We start from the raw sequence: 18,571 nt of genomic DNA on the forward strand, positions 1-18,571 counted from the left end.
AACACACACACCATCCTCAAATTAGTGACAGACGGTTATGTATCGCGCAGATTAAGTTTCTACGGAGGACGTACTGCAAACACTGAGTTGCCGCTTTATTGTGTACACCCACCTATTAGATGTAAGCTATTCGAATAGGTCTCCCTTCAGTTCTCAGAACAGAGTGGATTTGTTGTGGCATAGACCCAACGAGGTGTCGAAAGAGTGTCACAGGGATGCCGGTCTAATTGCTTCCTACAGCTTTTGTGGATCCCTACTGCGAAGAAGAGCTTGTGACTATGAGGCTACCGAAGTTAAATTCAAACTTTTGTTCCTAGATACAGTTGTTTGCAGTTATGGCTTTGTGACGTGGTGCATTATTCTGTCGGATGAACCCATTAACATGTGGATATACTGCCCTCCCCATCCCCAAAATCCAAATGTTGCTGCACTGGTATCAAGGAGCCCAATGTGCACTACAGAAACACCCCACACACCATTATACCGTCACCACCACCGTCCTGCATTGTTGACACCTGTCTAGTTGGATCCATGAGCTCGTCTCGTGCTACTTTCGCCACATTCTAGCCCTCTCATCAGCATGAAACAACAGGAACCGATTTCGTCTGACCAGCTGGTGCGGCCGCCTCCGTAGCCAGGTGGGAAGGAGCAGCAGTGGGTAGCACACGCTTCTTGATTAGACCGCGGTTCGAGCCCGTCACCACCAAATATGGAGTATGCGGAAAGGTCAGGGAATGACCACCGCATATCCCGGAGCAATATGGCCTTAGTTGCTAATGCTCCTAAAAAACAAATAACAACAACCAGCTGATGTGTTTCCAATTCTCCACTCTCCGGTTTGGTGTTTTTGATCCCACTGTAACAGTAACTTCTTGTTTTTGCTGACACTAGTGGAATCTGGTTCGGCGGTTGGCTGTAATGCTCCCATCGGTGACAAGGTACGACTAGATGTGTGTTTTGAAATGCCTCTTTGCTTACTACTGTTATGCCCTCATGGATAGCACAATTAGTAAGATCGCAGTCCTCCCCACACCGGTGTAAAAGGCTTGAATTCGAGTCATAATGTGGCTGAATTAGTCGGTCTCAGGCAGGTCAGCATGGTTTGTTCTCCCGGAAACTTGGGTTTTTGGTCCAGTAGACAGAAAATCGACGTCAGAACACACTCAATTTACAGACAGTATTCACGGAGCAATATGGCCTTAGTCGCTGATGCTCCTAAACCTTACTGCTGCTGCTCTACTACCATTGTTATATTGGGTTGTTATCTGATTGTAGCCTTTCATGTTACCCTGAACAAATCTTCAACCTCCGTTTTCTTGGATCAACGAGCTGTTTCAAACTTCAAAATCACCATTGGCTGGGTGTTATTTGATTACTGGACCAATCTAGATATTCGATACACAATCCTATGTGAAATACGTCAGCGTACAATACATAAATAATAAATACAAATTACTGAAATTTGCTGTCATTAATTTTTTTCTGCTTTCCCTTTACATGTAGGCATTGTAGTCGATTATCCGAAAACATTGACTATCCGAAATACTCTCGGTCCCAATTGTTACTAAAAAGCAGCGATATCTATTTTGTATTAGAACCAAAATATATGGTTTTCTTTGATATTTGCGAATTTTGTTGCCCACCGTTTGCTGGCTACTGACATTTACATCTGTTTCTAGCATTTTTTTTGATTCATTAGCTTTAAAATGTAATTTACAATGAGTAAGCAAAGAAGAACACAAAACACAAATATTTTGTAAACAAATTAATAAATATTGATTTGTTGCTAATTTACAACAAGCCCATCATGACTTAAAGGTGTGTGTGGTTTGGAATAAGCTCCCTATCCATGATGTTCAAGAGTTTTAAGCGCATCAGCGACTTAGATCATATCGTGCCGTACATATTATTGCTTGTTGGCTGAATGAAAAATCCGATTTTCCGGGGAGAAAGCCACCCTCGCCTGCGACTGACTAACTCAGCCACGTTGTAAAAAGGGCTCGCGAGGGCCCTATCAGTGAGGCATCTATACATCATATCCGTGTATTGCTTACATTCTGTAGTTCGTTAACCTATTTAACGATATGAAATCCAGCTTTCCTAGAGGCCTATTATATCTTCAAGAAGGGAGTTAAGCAATGCACATTCGTAAAGCAGCATAATTATTATATTAATTGCACGTTTTTAGTTACATAGTTAAAGAGAGCAGTTTGAATTACAGATTCTTATCTCGGTTTTGTGGAGTTAAAGTCAAAATTGTACAAAATTTGTATAATGGTAATTTTGTACGCTCTCCACTAGGTTAGTTAATTCAAGCAGTGCCTCCAGAGGTTTGATTTGGTAGTTGTTGGCGCATCGGCTTCTGTGGCCATATTGCACCTCCCAAAGTTTTTGCCGTACTTTGATCCAAGCCCGAGTCGGGAATCGAACCCGCGACCTTTGGGTTGCCAGGCAGGTACTTTACCCACTCGGCTAGCCCGGTCGGTACCCATCCAGAGGAGGGGAACTATTATTTTGCGTATTGCAAATGTAAATTCCAAATCTGTATTTTAGATAAAAACAAAGAAACAAATCAATGGTGTATTTCCAGCTCAGGAACTTTGAATTGTTCAAAGGGACCAAATAAACTTCGAAAATTTGAATATATCCGACTGAATATATAGATTTCGTATTGATACTATGAAAAAAAAAAAAGAAGAAAATTATTGATTTATTATACTTGAAAGGATAAACAGAGCATGAACAGATTACTTTCAGGAGACAGATTTTATCATGTCAAAGCCATAACGTATTATCGAGATCAAACAGAAATCATTGTCAGTTTTCCCAATGGGCCATTACCTCCAAAGCAACCCATCATCCGAGGAGAGTATTCCATAAAACACTTTATTTAGAATGTCACAGAAATTCCCAGTAAACTGATGTTATTTTCCTTCTTTGGAAGAAAATTCATCTTATGGAATCAGTATTTATTTTTATGGTATGTTTATTAAACTATTTAATCAGTTGTGCTAAATACGAGTCTTATATAGGAAAAAAATAAAGAAACCAAAAGGGTTTAATATATGTGATACAAAATATGCAGAGAATTTTGTGAAAATGTGAATGTAGTTTAAAACTTTCTCAATAGATGGCACAGTGTGTCTCGATTGAATATCGACAACAAAGAGTAATTGATGTTGCAGGTTGTTTTTCAAAAAGACTTGCGGCTTCTACGATTTTCTAATTCCAGATCTTCATACTGATCCTATAGTATATCGAGAAATATGTTTATGAAACCAATGCGCAATCTGTGGAGGAACATAAAATGAATGTTACTAACTTTATTAAAATCATTACTTGTGGGATCTATATCAGGTTTCTGACAATGCTTCACGGAATGAGTGTGTGCGGACGTCAGCGATCTTCAAGATAAGTCTCCTGTGACTGTGACTTATGTTCCTTGCGCAAGTTTTTTTTGCATTTCTCATTTTCTTGAAATTGTTTATAGCTTACGTGTACGCCTTTTTACGTTTACAGAAAATATCCTCTTTATGTTCCGGCAACTACTACCTAAGCTAGAATACAACTGATCATTTAAAAATAATACAATCAATATCGTATTTAGGAATTACATCAGCTTGGACCAGAGTCAACCTTTTATTTTATGACATGTTTGTTACCTGGAGACTACCTCTTTGCTTATGTGTCCGACTTGAGTTCCAAGGAGACAAATCGTTTTTCTAATGTTAGTAGTTAGTTTGGATAAGGGTACTTACAGTTGAATAGTTCTCCGTTCTTGGAGCAGATTCTTCTAGCTGAAAGTCAGCTAAGTCAAAGTAGGAAAAACACAAGGATAAGAAGGAAATATAGAATTTATTGGATTGAATCGGAAATCATGGTTCCACTAATTTCAACTCGAATCTAAACTTTCATCACTGCGGTAGAAGCATCCTGGTCCGATTCTGCTTCCATTAAAGAAGTTTAAGGCTGTGTTTTATGCGACTATCGTGGCAGTCTTCTTGCACAGTTTTTAAAGCCTGGAAATGTGAATGCAGCACTCCAGCTTTTATGTGCTTCTTTGTCGTGCACCATCAACAATAACTTGCAACGTATTTTTGCAACATGCACAGTGACAAAGAAAAACTTAGAATCCCATAAAACTATGAAATTCACTTGGACAAGAGAGGCAAGTGTTCTGAGAACTACAAGGCCTTAAGGGACCACTAATGACCAATTATGGACAAAGAGAAAAAGCAGATATACAAGTATGATTTACTTAACACAACACAACTCTTTTAAAGATTGTACGAATATGTACTCTGTTTCGAGTGGCACTCGTGCTGTTTTTATCCCTTTCTGTATTTATATACCTATTGCTGTTAGAATATCGCAGAAAAAAGAAAGAGTAACATAGGAAGGTAATCTCATTAGCCATATAACAAAAAATGTTTTTCTTGGACTCCAACACATCGTAAATCCATCAGCGTGGCCGTAAACTTAAAATTTAGCTGCTCGCGTTTGAAGATTTCTTGGTAGCCTCGTAATCTTATCCCATCGAAGTGAGAACAGTGACCCCCCAAGCCTGCAGCCATTTATTTCTCTCCTGCTTTTCGAGTAAATTGCAGTTTGTTTTTTTTTTTTTTTTCTTTTTAATTTCCCCATCACTTCTCTTTAGGTTTCTTCAGTACTTCGTAAGTGTTTGTTCTTGGGAAATAAGTAGTTGCTATCTTTAGAAACTCTTCCCCCTCCCCCCTTGTGTTTCTTTTAAAGACGTCCAGGATTTGCCGATGCTGACAACCACTTTTTCCTCATTCCCTTCCTTCCTTTCGAGTTTGTCAATTCTGTAGCAGATATTTAGAAGTGCGTCCTCAGCAAACCATTCATTCCAGGTTGATCGATGGTCGCTTTCTTTTTTTTTTTTTTAACTCTCTTCCTCTGTTGCAAATTATTTTTAGATCTCTATTACTGTTATTAGAAAGAATTTACCGATGTGTTTATTCCCACTGTTCCAATTTCATTATGGGTACACGCATAACAGTTTTGTTGGCATTAACTGACCCTTCAGGTTATTTATCGAGGGGGGTCAAAGGTAAGTAATCCACTGACCACGCAAAACATAACGTTTGTCCTAAGTGCTAGAGTAATGTATTTAAAAATGCAGCTTGTAATTTATCTAACGTAATTTTGCGTCATGGTCCTTTGTGTACTTGGGACATGACGTCTGCGCAGTAGCATAGCGGTTATTATCACCTTCCTCACCACACGGATAGAAAAGGGCTGGGTTCGAATGTTAATGATGCGAGGAATTTTTGTTTACTTTTTTTTCAATCCGTGGCCGAGTTAGTCGGTCCCAGACGTGGATTAGAAGATTCACCTCTCCCGAGAACTCGGATTTTTGTCCAGCAAGACGGGAAAATTGACCAGAGAACAGACGAAATTTATGGACATAATACACATGGCCAGATAAAGATAAACTAGCTCTTGGGTGGTCTAATATGATAGTGTTTTTTTTTTTTTTTTTTGTCCTTTGAATTTAAGTATATCGAGTACAATGATTCTACCATCATCAGAAACAGCGCTGAAACCTTTTTCGTCATGCTATAAAGTATCTCTTATTCAATTTTTTTAAATACATATGGTGCTGAAGCAGAACATGGTAGAACATAATTCTGAAATTAATCTTAGGCGAAGGATCAAAGGTTAAACCTTCTGACTACACATCTGTGCTTTATGTTGAATCTTTAATCATTTCAATATCTGAGTTTTAAATATCCCCTTTGAAGTTCATTTCCATAGCTGAAACCACCTGAGCTTTAAAAACCGCTTTGAGGTTCATTTTCATCTTTGAAAATGAACTGTGGTCTCGTAGGAGATCACAAGCATTTGGTTCTTGGCTAGGAACTATTAGACAAACAGGGCTGTGTGAGCTGGCATTGAATATTGAGAAAACCACCTGTTCGTTTGTGCTTTTGGTAAAGAATGTTTCCAGACTATAATATGTTACTGTTGTTGTTTCACTAAGCATATGTTACTGAAGTTGTGTCACTAAGTCTGTCACAAAATTTATTTCAGGCTTTTACTTCGTGAGGAATATTTTGGGCTTTTTTCACAGTGTGGCTGAGTTAGTCGGTCTCAGGCGAAGGTAGCATGGTTTTAACTCCCGGAAATTCGGGGTTTTTTTGCCCAGTAAATAGAAAATCTATTATAAAACACTCAATTTACAGATATATTTACAATATATACAGCGCAATATGCCCTTAATCGCTGATGAGCCTAAAACCCCCCATAACAAATACATTCTCTCACCAACTAACTGGAAAAATTCTTGCTGTTTTTATTAGCATTGTTATATGACAGTTTTCATAATTCCTCTTAGCAGAGATGAGGACGATTTTGATTATTATAAACCAAAAAAATTACGATAATGAATTAAAAGGAACAGTATCGAAAATGGTTATAATGGTTATCTATTCCTGAACGGTGTAACTTGCAGCTTAATAGTTGCAGATTTGAAAATAGTATCACAAGCTCAGAAAGCTAAGTTACGTGCTGTGATTACTTGTGACTTATGAAAAAAAGATCCTTCATGTGAAAATTCTGATCATAGCGGTGGAGTGTCTGAAGAGCTTTGTTTGCAATTCTGGAGTTAAAAGAGTTCTAGGAAAATCCAATCGCAAGGTTTCTCCACAATTGAACATGCCACTTTTAACTGTTTCCAAAAGCTAATTTTCTATGAGCAATTGATACTGAAATGGGGAAATTACAGATTCTTGAGAACGTGGTAGGCAATGACAAAAGGCTCTGCTGCACATTTTTTGTGAGGTAGTCCTTTTCTGGCCTTGCAACTAATGAAGTTTTAGATCAAATGTTGTCTTCAATAATGGAATCACCTTTCGCTTATTGGTGAAGATAAATCACCATGATTTATGATGCTCAAGAAGTCGGAATCCATTGTTGAAGCAGTAATCCTCCTGGCTACTTCGCAAGAAGAAGGTCTCAAGAAAGTGGTGTTTCAGGAAGGCAGAGCATCTTCACATTTTCATGGCACAGCGAAGGAGTTCTTACATAACAATTTTCCAGGAAAATAAGATACACTGATTTCAGATATTCTGAAATACTCCGAAACTCATATGCTCCAAACTCTTGCTGGCACCCTTCTCCCTTGATCTTCATTTAATCTCTAGGGGACTTTTATTCTACATTCGGAAGGGTTATTGAATTTTTTCAGTTTTTGGAGATGCTTCATGATCAATCCAAATACCATCGAATTCAATTCGATGTTATTCGATTATTATGATCTCTCGATGGCAGGAACGATGGTCCTCTTACTCTAAAGGCAGAGTCACTTATCAATTCGATCCTACAGCTTCCGTTTTTAGTAAAGCAACTTTAAAATGGCCAACCCCACATCTCATCACTTGTTATTTACTTTCAGCCCATAGTTCTATTAATACGAAGCTTTTTTATTTAAATTTCTCTACAACTCCACTCTGTTTCTTTGGTTTTCTTGAAGATGTTGCCCATATTTTTTTTAGTTGTCCTGCATATGAATGGAAATTGACTACAGATACGATATTTTGGTTTTATAAATGAAAGCTGCGTTTTTCTGCTTTTCAAGAAATGGATGTAAGTTTCTGCAACAGAGAATCAACATTACAATTTTAGAGAAACTACAGGAAAACACCAGCACTATATAAAATGCTGAAAACCATTTCGATATTGTATATCTAAATTTTAGTAAAGCTTTTGATTTGGTTCCCCATGAGAAGCTCTTGGACAAAATGGAGTGGTCTGGGATTACTTGGAAGATCTTGAAGTGGATAAAGAGCTAATTAAATGAAAGCAGATAAATAATGAGCATTATTCAGAGTGTACTAGCGAATGGGGTTCTTACAGTTCAGCATTGGATCCCCCTCTTGCTTCAGATTTTCCTCAATGATATTGATGGGAAGCACCGTCAAAGTTTGCTGATGATTTAAAGATAGTAAGATGGTTAACAATTGGACCAGGCTATGCTGCTTCAGAATGACTTAGATCGGTTACACAATATGGTCTGAAAGATGGTAGGCGACGTATAGTTCTGCTAAATGTAAGGTTTTGCATGTGGAGAAAAAATCTAGGGGTGACATACAGACTAGGGGATGCCGAATTAATGAAAGTTGGGTTAGCGGGTTTGATACAAGCAGATACGAATTTTTTCTTAGATTGTAAGGTCAAGAAGGCTCCAGGTGTATTATAAATGATCAATAGGACCTTTGCCGGCAGGGAGAAGGATGTTATTATTCACCTTTATAAAACGATGATGAAACCTTTATTTGGAATATTGTATTCGGGTCTGGAGACCTCACCTAAAAATGGTCATAGAATTTGTAGAGATGGTTCAAAGAAAGGCAATTTGGTTGCGAGTGCTCAGAGTTTCCTGTGTGGAACTTCTTAGAAGGAAGTTGTACTGCAGAGTCTGGAGACCAGACACCTCAGGAGTGACCTGATAGAGGTGTTTAGGTCCTTAAAGAAAGAAGTAGAATGCATGAGGGAGGGGAGGTCTTGTTTCGCCTGCCAACATGAAAATGTTGGCAGGCGAATCAAGAACAAGAGGACACCATATAAATTTTTGGGAAGTGCTGAAAGATTAGATCTCGTGAATTCCAGGCAGCGTGTTGTCATTGAAATAAGTTGCTTTCCAAGATAGAGTCTGGCAAAGTTGAAGATTGAATTAGCACGTTACTTTAGAAATGTAGTAAATTATAATTGATTGAAGATTTTTTTTTTTTTTTTTTGGTTGATAAGAATAAACTTTCTTCCTTGCGTCATTTGACCTGGCTAATACTAAAGGATTTCAAGAAGAAAATAAGACATTAAAGTTGATTGATTGACAGTCCAGTCGACTGGAATCTTCAAGGAAAGATGAATATTGTCAATGGGCTGTTCGCGGTATTCAGATCTTTAATTTTTACCAAAGATCTGAATATGAAAACTTCGGTGACAACATGATGCTGAAAATGTCAGCTACGAGCAGACAGCTTATTATCCACAACTGAAAACCCCTCCTTGAAAATGATCTCATTTTGCATCAGTTGAAGATATTAGAGCAGTGTAATGGCGCTATTAAAATGACTTTAAGGAATATTTTCAGAAACACTGGGATGGTTACAGAGTCAGAAGGAGAATACGTTAAAGGTGACCACATCCATGTTAGTGATGATTTAATATTAGTATTATAATGGCTAAATGACGCAAGGTAAAGGACTTTTTCTGCATCTGCATCTGCCAGAACAAAAGATAAAAAAAAAAAAAAAAAAAAATCTCAACTCATACTTCCTCTGTTGCCAAAAAGTGGCTATTCAATTCTGCTTTGAAGTTTACGAACTCTCCTCAACCACCATGGTAGGTAATTTATTCCAGTGATCTATAACACGCTGCCCGGAAGTAAACTTCCTGAAGTCCAGCCTTCCATTATTCTCCAAAATTGTGTATTTGCCCCCCTGGTTCTTCTCTCTTCTGCCAGTGAATACCTCATTTTTTCTATACTTCCTTTAGGACCGATCCCCTTAGCACCCCTCACGAATCTATTTCCGTTTCTCTGAACTCTTTCCAGAAGTTCCAGGTCTTTCTTCAAGTATGGTCTCCAGTCATTAACATCATGGTATTCTAAATGCGGTCTCACCATTTATTTAACATCACACATTGCAGTTTTACCCTCTAATAATGTATAAGAAAACTCATATAATACAATGCAGAACATAAATATGCAAATATAACTGTTAAGTAAGATAAATTTCACAATAATAACATATTCAAATAACTATATAAGACACAAACTCATATGTTTGAAACTCAATGATAACAACTGAAGTTTAAAATAAAAAAATGGTTTAAAAACTATTTATTTTTACAATTATAAAACACAAGTAACTGCAGTTATTTAAAATATTTTCAAATAGACAAGTTTAATAAAAGAAATCGGATTATTGTCATTGAGCTGCTAAAGAATGGAGATGGGCTGAATGAACCAACTAAATGAAATGTAGTAAAAAAGAAAAAAAAAAATTCTTGTTTATAGTCCGGCACGACCACCAGGTCAGTGGAGTTTACAATAAATCAATCAATACAAATGTTAATCGTATTTAGTAGTCACGGGGTTGAACACCTCTGTCAATTCAAAGAGCGTACGCTACTACACTCGCGTTCCTGACCACTCGGCTACGTTAAACCGAGTTTAAGAGGAGAATCAGCAATTAAGGCCATAATGCGCCGTGTGTATCGCGTGTGTTCAGAGTTCGGTTTTCTGTTTGATGGACGAAAAGCCTGAGTTTTCGGGAGAAAAATTATACTACCAACGTCTGAGACCGACTAACTCGGCCAGGTTGTGAAGAAGACCCATGAAAACTCCTCCTGTCATCGATGGGACTCGAACTCCACCCGTTGTGGGGAGAACGGCGATCCTACAAACTGTGCTAGCCACGTGATCAAAAAACTAAATGAAATGAAAGGATCGTAACTGTTTATATTTAAAATAATCAATAAATAGAAAATTGGGTTATATTTTCCACAGTCGGTTCGATACTTGAAAAATAAATAATTGTTTCTGTAATAAAAACAGGAGAATAGAAGGAAATGTATTGCAACAGCGAGTTCATAAATTTTCCTTTATGCCAATTTTAGTGCTAGTTGCGTTCTTCTTTTCTGAAAGTTGTTTAATTGATTGGTCAGTATCATGTCTGCCTAAGTTTCTTTCTTCCTTAACCACTTTGAACCATTTTTAATTTTTTTTTTTATTACAGCGTGATTAGTTTATTGTGAGACCTCTTAAATGGGCCGTTAATAAGTAGATACTGTGAATGGAGTCATAAGGAGAAGTGTGCTCAACAGGATGGAACTTTTTTTAGCACTTGTATAGTTGCATTAAATATTGAGTCATTTTTTCATGTCTTTTGGGCTCCATATTATAAAAACTTGCTGCCTTTCACTTCCATTCTTATGTGCTACACAAGTACTTGTGAATTACTCCACGCCCCTGCTCCCCACCACTGTTGAAGCGTGTGGTGTCTCCTTCTGCAGTGGATCCCGTCGATCATCTTGTGTTTGTAGTCACTGCCTCGACAGAAGTGTCGGTAGATAACTAGTGGACCACTAATCATTCGGCAACCACTGTCCCCTTACTAGTGCCCGCACGCCTTCCAAAAAAGGAGGAATGTCCCGTGGTCACGTGGCAAACGAGGTCTGCCGGAGAGGAGAGTGTGCCGACAACTTCGATAACGTCTAGGCCGCCGCCGTCTTGCCGACCCCTACTCTGTTTACTGAGTCGATAACAGGCGACAGTTTTCCTCCCGCTGTTTGGGCGACGATTTTTGCAAAGTTGCACATCGACGGCCGCAAACTGCGATGGCGCCTGGCGGAGGTGGGTGATGATGCTCTGACATCGCGGTAAAAACCCTCTTCACTACAGAATGGGCGGCTAACAGGGGAGTTTAGTGTGCATGTTTACATTAGGAGCAAGGGTTACGAGAGGGGGGTGATAATAGCAAACAGTGTTCATACTTCTTTTTTTTTTATCATTTTTCTTTTTAGGGCGTGGACTGTATCAATGACCTTGGGTCACCGATAGTACCAACAGCAGGCCAGTTCCGTAATATCGTGTTACGGTTTAGGTGGCCGAAGTCCAGAACAGTAGAGGCGTTGTTTGAATGTATTGGAGTCGTCCGGGCTGTTGTCCCACCTTTGCTCAGACTCCTTTGTTAATTCTGTCTGTTGCTTAATGACGGTGGGGAAAAACGGGAAGATTCTTATTCGGCCCCTTTTGCGGCCATGACTTGCATCGGTAGCGGTAAATGTGCCGGCAACGGAGACGGCAACTGCCGCCAAACTTTCAGGATGCTTTCCTCCTCATTTCCTTTCCTCCCCTCGTCTACGTAATTGCTCCCTTTTTTTGGAAGCAGAGTAGGGTAGCCTAATAACAGTTAAAACTTTCTTTCCCCACACCCATTTTTTAAAATTTGTTTAGCAATGTTTCGTCTTATTGCGCAAGGTTCTGTCTGGCGTCGGCTAGCAAAATGATTCTTCAAGCTTCTATGTTTACTTGGTTGGCTAATCAACAGGCTTCCAGCATTATTTCCTTAAAATATTCACCTAACAAGCTATTCAAGAGGTTCAGCGCGAGAAACTGCTGACGTCACAGTCTCAGCGTGCGGATGGTGTAGTAAAGCCGATTTTTATGGCATATTTGCATTTATTCTCATTTCATTCGCGTTTAATGGATGCAGCAGTCGACTTCCATTTCCTCTGAGGATGACGCACAACGTACTTGGCTGGAACCCCGTCACCTTCAGATTCTAGAATTAGATCCGAAAGTTTCGCCAAACTCAGAATTAAAAAAAAAGTAAAAAAAAAAGAAGAAGAAATGAACGAACCGCCATAACCCACAGCCCTGACATCGGATGGGGCCGGCGTGTGTGTTAGAATCCTTGCCTTTCCCCTTCTACTTTCATCGCATATAGTTAACGTTTTGCTGCGAGTCTACACAGCCATCATCGCAAAGTGTCGTATCTTAGCATGTAGTATTTGACCTCAGCGACAGTGACGGATCTCACAGTGTTGGAGTACGGTTTAGCACACTCTCAATCTTTGAGGCGCTCCGTCACTGTCACATGGAGATGATTCAGCCTAAAGCGTCTGCTGATGTCCTTTAGTCCTCCCCTTTCTCCCCTCCGTGTAAAGTTGCAACACGAAGTATCCCATTTAATAGGCAACGTTTGTTTTTGCTATCTTAATGACATGGTTCGCTCCTTAAGTGTAACTCCAGGATGGAAATAATCTGGTTAGACCACTCCCATCTCAGTCAATAGTCATTAAAATATGAAAGCAGATGGCTCTGCTCTGTTCTGTCACGAAGTTTTATTTACGGCAAAAAAAAAATCTTACTTTTGTCTTCTTCACAGATATCAGTTTCTTCAAATGGATCGAGTTGAGTTGGCTTGTTTGGATTACCTCCCTGGAAATAATATACAGGAAGAATAAGACCAGAAGTACACTGTGAAGGTACTTAAATTATGCGAATAGACAGAGATAATTTTGCATTGTATTATAAAATACTACGACATCTGCAGTAATCCCTCGATGTTAGCACAGCGGTTATGACCACTATCCTTCCAAACCCTGTGCAAAAGGACTGAGTTCTCATTCCGTCTAACGGGTTATTGGGTTGTGGGTTTTAGGCGCATCAGTAACTTAGGCCATATTGCGCGGTATATGATATGTCTGTAAATTGCACGTGTTCTGTAGTTGATTTGCCTATTTGCTGGACGAAAAACCCGAGTTTCAGGGAGAAAACACCATGCAACCCTCGCCTGAGATCTACTGACTCAGCCATGATTTTAAAAAAAAAGGTTCATAAAATTCCTCGCGTCATTGACAGGATTCCAACTCACGTCTTTTCCGTATGGCCTCCCTGTCCGGTGTGGGTTGTATATCCGGTTTTGATTTAATCACATTGCACCACATCGGCAGCACTATTAATAGCATTAGTAAATCATTTACATACTTACGGAGGACAAAAAATTAGGCACTTGTGGTATCACTGAAATTAGAGTATAAGATTAACCTTAAGGTTTTCTTATTTACAGGTACACCAAAGAAGCTAGGGTTTTCACCACTTAAGATAAGGCACAGAAAAGATGTTAGTGAGTGGCAAAAAAGGAGTGATAGCATATGGCAAGCCTAAAAGACACTGTTAAAATTAGCTGAATTTTTTGGGTGTTTCAAGGCGAACAGTAATGAGGCTTATAAGGAATGCTGTGCATCGAAATCAATCAGAATTGTGGTCTAACGTCTGTGCTAAGTTATCGTGATCAGAAATCAGTGGTGACAAATATCGTGCCTAGTAAAAGAGAATGATTTCAAAGAAGACAAGAATTAACCAAGGACCTTCAATCAATTTCTGATAGAACACTGTGGAGAGATTTGCCTAATATGGATAACTGGGGTAAGGTTCCCTGAAAGAGAGCAATATTAACAGCTGCATATAAAAAAGCCCGGCTAATATGTCTGAAAGGCATAAAGACTGGGCTGTTGATGACTGGAAAGTTGTAATGCTCTCTGACGAATACAAGTTTTGCCTATATTGTAGGCCATATTGCACCGTATTGCACCATGTCTGTATTGCACCATGACCGTATTGAACCATGTCTGTAAACTGTGATATGTGTACTGTTCTGTTGGTCGATTTACTACTTGCTGGATGAAAAACCTGAGTTTTCGGGAGAAAAAACCATGCTACCCTCGTGTGAGACCGATTAACTCAGCCAAGTTGTGAAAAAGGCTCATAAAATTTCCTCGCGTCATTGACGGGATTCGAACTCAGGTCTGTATCACCCGGTGTGGAGAGGACAGTGATGGATCGGTGATGCTCTAGGTGATGTTTTTGCTACTGTCAAATGGGTCTTCTACTTAAATACCAACAGAGATGGATTAGGCTGACTATAAGAATATTCTTGATGTCCAGGTTGTATCTTGTGCTGAACGTTTGAGGGATAATCGTGATTTCGATACTGGTGTATTTCAGGATGACAACTGTCCAGTTCGGGGCCCCTACTGTAGTAAGTTGACAAGAGTAACATAAAGGAATGGTAGGGCGTTTAAATTGGTCAGCCAAGTCAGATTTAAATTATAAAGAGAACATATTGATCTCTCTTGAACAGAAAGCGAAAACATAACAACAGCTTCCAAGCTACCTTAATGATGAAATGCCTAGTTATTTTAAAAATGGACTAATATAGTTATACACTATTTACAGTAAATGCTGTAGATAAATCCCTAAAAATGAGAGAATTCATGAACTGATTCTTGCTAAAAGAGTGGTTACATATTAATTTAAAAATTTCAAAGATGACTAAATTTTTGTTCGTTGTCTGTATCTGCAAATGATTTATTAGTGTTATGGCTAAAACAAGATTTCAGTCTGCTGTACTTTGATGGAGTGAACATTTAGTTAAACTTAAAATTCTATTTTTCACTGCATTCAACAAACTAATCTTCTGCTGGACATTAGCTACCGTCTCTACCATCAATTTCGTTCTGATCAATCTCACAGTCATAATTTTAAATGGACATTGTCCCAAAAAAAATTCAGATTACAATCTTGATTTTTTTTTTTTTGACTTTATGGTAATATGATCCTCATCGGTAATAATTTTTTAATTTGTCAGAAATAGTGCAGTTTCGAGTTACAGGCTTTCTATGATATTGGAACGTGTGCCAGATTTGTAAAGTCCAATTAAAATTCTATTTGCAACGAATTTGTTTTCTACTCCTTTAAGATTTTACCATGATAGTGAGTTTATTTCTAAACTAATTGTTCATTAACTGATCATATGGATCGAATATAACTATTATAAAAAAAAAAAAAATTAGGACTGCCCTGAAAACCAGATCGGAACCAAGAATATTTCCATTGAAGTGATTTATTTGGCATTCGGAACGAGTCAATTTGTTTTTAAACAGATGATGGCTCTAAATACTACGTAAATGAAATTGGTATTTTTATTCATTATTTTAAAAGATGTGCTCATTGAAGAAATGATGAAAAACAGAGGTTGTATGTTGGAAGAAGAGAAAAATTTTCTTTAAATATCCTTCCATATTTACAGATGTTGTAGCTTTGAAAGACAAATGTTGGTAGCAAAGTAGTAGTTGGATCGGTGTATGTGAGAGACAGGATCAAAATACAAAAATGGACTCAGGAAGAATAGTGAGATGCGATTAGAAAGAACGAAAATCAGAATGAGACTAACCTTTGGGAATTTGAAGATATTAAAATGTCAGCGGAAATCGACTAAGGTAAATAGAATGATAGTTTGTTGAATCATACAAACAGCGGAATGAATGAGGAAGGAGAGGAAATATCTATAGGAAGGACTACATGCAATTTCCCAAGCTCTCTTCTCTGGCTTGCAGCTGAAATTTTGTATATCTTTCCTTATGTTTAATCTTCCACGTTTCTCTTTTGGTTCCTCATGGTCATTTACTTCCTCCGCAGTAGAAGATGCTTTACTGTTTCAGACTCTAGCCCTCCAGGATCCAATAATTTAAGGGATTCCCCATCTTCTCTCTGGGAATGCCTTATGAATTGCTTAGTTAGAACTTGATTTGGTTTCTTCCTTAGTCATTATTTTACAGAGGATCTTCCCATTAGTTAGCATTTTCGATTCTTCCTTCTGTCACGTTTTGAAGCTGACAAAAAGAAGTCTTACCATCATCCCATTTGACATCGAAGCACGTGTTTATCTTGGGAATTATTACATGCTCTGAGGGATTATAAAAAAAAGTTGCTATTTCGGTAGATTGATAATTCTTTCCTCCTGCTGGTCATAAGGCCAATGACTTAGTCATTAAAATCACTTGCATGCAGGAAGAATACATCCTCAAGGATTTAGTGTTCGCTGAAGAAAGTTCAGTGTCATCGTCAGCTATTTCACTTTGCGATAGTTGTTCATCTTTGGAATGTGCTATATGAAATCTATTTTGAGAGGCCCCTTAAATTCCTATTCTTTAAAAACAACTTAGTTTATAGCAAATGAATTGGTTCATTCCTTCTGACAGTTTTCACTTAGAACGTGAAAAAATTCTGGGTGATTATTTCCCCCTCTCTATTAACATGGCCGATGCCGTTTCATTATGTTTCTGTTTACATGGAAATGTCGAGATAATTTTACAACTCCCAATTTCAGGATCCACTTGATTGCAAAACCTAACTTTAATTTTTACTTTTCCTGATGAAGGATTCGAATTCAGAACTTTCCATCCGGTGTGGGAGGACGGTGATTATAACTACTGCGTAACTTCAAGGACAATATTCAACAAGTAATCGGATTTTTTTTTTATTTCTGTAATTGAACTATCTAGTAACAATTTTCATAGTGAATTTTAAAACTGTCCACCAGTGGCGCGAGTAGTTTGTTTATAAACATGGCGTCTCCCTTACAAGATTGTTCCAAAGATTGAGGAGAGCTCAGTAATTTACGCTTTTAAATTCCGAAGGAGTGAAAATTAAATAAATCTGTAGAATGATGATGATGCAGTAATCTAATGAAGCGTGTTTTTCCTAATAGAAAGTTAATGAATAGTTGCAAATATTTAGTGAATTAGTCAGCACGGCCCAAGAAAATGCGAAGTCGTTCAAGAATGTATATTGAAAGTTGGATCCAAGAAGATAACATTCAATAAAAAAAATATATTCTACTCTATCTCAGAGGGACCATTTTTTGCAAAATTTGGAGTTGTGAAACCTTAGAACATTCCTCATATGGCTCCTTTGGATTTTCGAACATTCGAATTATTATAGTAAAAATCCGCTTACTCTGAATCATTTTTGTACATTCTTTTTTTAATCATTTAAAATAATTGAGATAATCTCTATGAAGACAGTAAATAGTATGAACCAGAGCTGTAATGCTCAGTAAATACAGTATATATAATTGCGTGCTTTTAATCTACACAAGTAAACCATTTTGGGTTCTTGAGTTTTTAAAAAGGATGATATTGGTGGTTTTTCTTGGAGACTGCATTTGGAGCTTAGAGGGTCATGACCTTAAGAGACCTCACCGCACTTTGTTTCGAGAGTATTTGATTTAACCTTTACTCTCAGAGGAACGGTATTTGTATTCAGTATTATCTTTATGAGGCCATGCTTTCTTTGTTTTTGTAATGAGGATATTTTCAGTTTCATTGTCTTAAGCTCGGCTTGTTAATAGGCTGAGGAGGAGGAGTGGTAAGTTCACAGATACTTAAAAGGACAGTGTGAAGAGGCAGAGAGAGAGAGAGAGAGAGTGTGCTTACCTCCATAACTTTCCCAACGTCTTGCTGAGCTCGGCGTTGTGCAGGTGAGGGTACTGGTCAGCTAGCTTTCGACGGGCAGCCTGCGCCCACACCATAAATGCGTTCATGGGCCGCTTCACGTGCGGCTTTCTCTTGTCCGAGTTCGCAGGTCGACTTGGGGTGGGGATGAGAGTCCAGTCGTAGCCCTTAAGCACTCGTGAGACAGCCTCCCTGATGGACGGTGGGAAGCGGGAGCCTTCGGATCCCGACTCCTGTCCACTGTCGGTCGTGTCGTCGCTCTCCGTACATCCTCTGTCCCTTTCGCCATCCGATTCGTGACCTTGGTCGCTGATCGGGCTGCGGATGATTTGCGAAAAAGGCTTCATGTCCCGATCCGCACTGCAGGTGTCGGACATGCCAACAACAAACGCTCTGGTCAATGACTTGCTTTGCACACTCACGCGGGACACACAATGCGCTCGTGCAGTTCGTACAACGGACGTCGTCCCATGTAGTCTCCGCCTCCTGTGTCTCCTCATCTAACTGCTGTAAGCATAAGCATCGTGCGTTTCTCCCGGACTGTAGGTCACGCCCTCGCGTGACGTAGAAGCCCCACCCCCTCTGTGGCAAACCATAACGAGTCAAGTGGCTGAACGGAAGGAAGGAAGGAGTCGATAATTCGGTAGAGCCGCGTTAATCAACTGATTGCGTTTTACGACTTTTTTTTGTACCTGTTGTGCGTGTGTGTGTGTGTGTACATCTCTGTGGCGCGCACGCGCCA

At 38.9% G+C, this 18,571-nt stretch overlaps 1 protein-coding gene across 1 annotated transcript in view; it reads right to left on the bottom strand.

The window, feature by feature from the left end:
* Positions 1-18,311, bottom strand: part of LOC150086418 (transcription factor Sox-9-B-like) — a 58,884-nt gene extending 40,573 nt beyond the window's left edge. The window contains exon 1 of the mRNA XM_090371369.1: positions 17,812-18,311. Coding sequence (XP_090227495.1) covers positions 17,812-18,206 — 395 coding nt within the window. The 5' untranslated portion in view covers positions 18,207-18,311. The remainder of the gene's footprint in view (positions 1-17,811) is intronic.
* Positions 18,312-18,571: the final 260 nt, after the last annotated feature.

Source organism: Mastigoproctus giganteus, chromosome 4 (assembly GCF_048544385.1).
Source record: "Mastigoproctus giganteus isolate SK-2022 chromosome 4, ASM4854438v1, whole genome shotgun sequence".
In the NCBI taxonomy this organism is placed as follows: Eukaryota; Metazoa; Arthropoda; class Arachnida; order Uropygi; family Thelyphonidae; genus Mastigoproctus; species Mastigoproctus giganteus.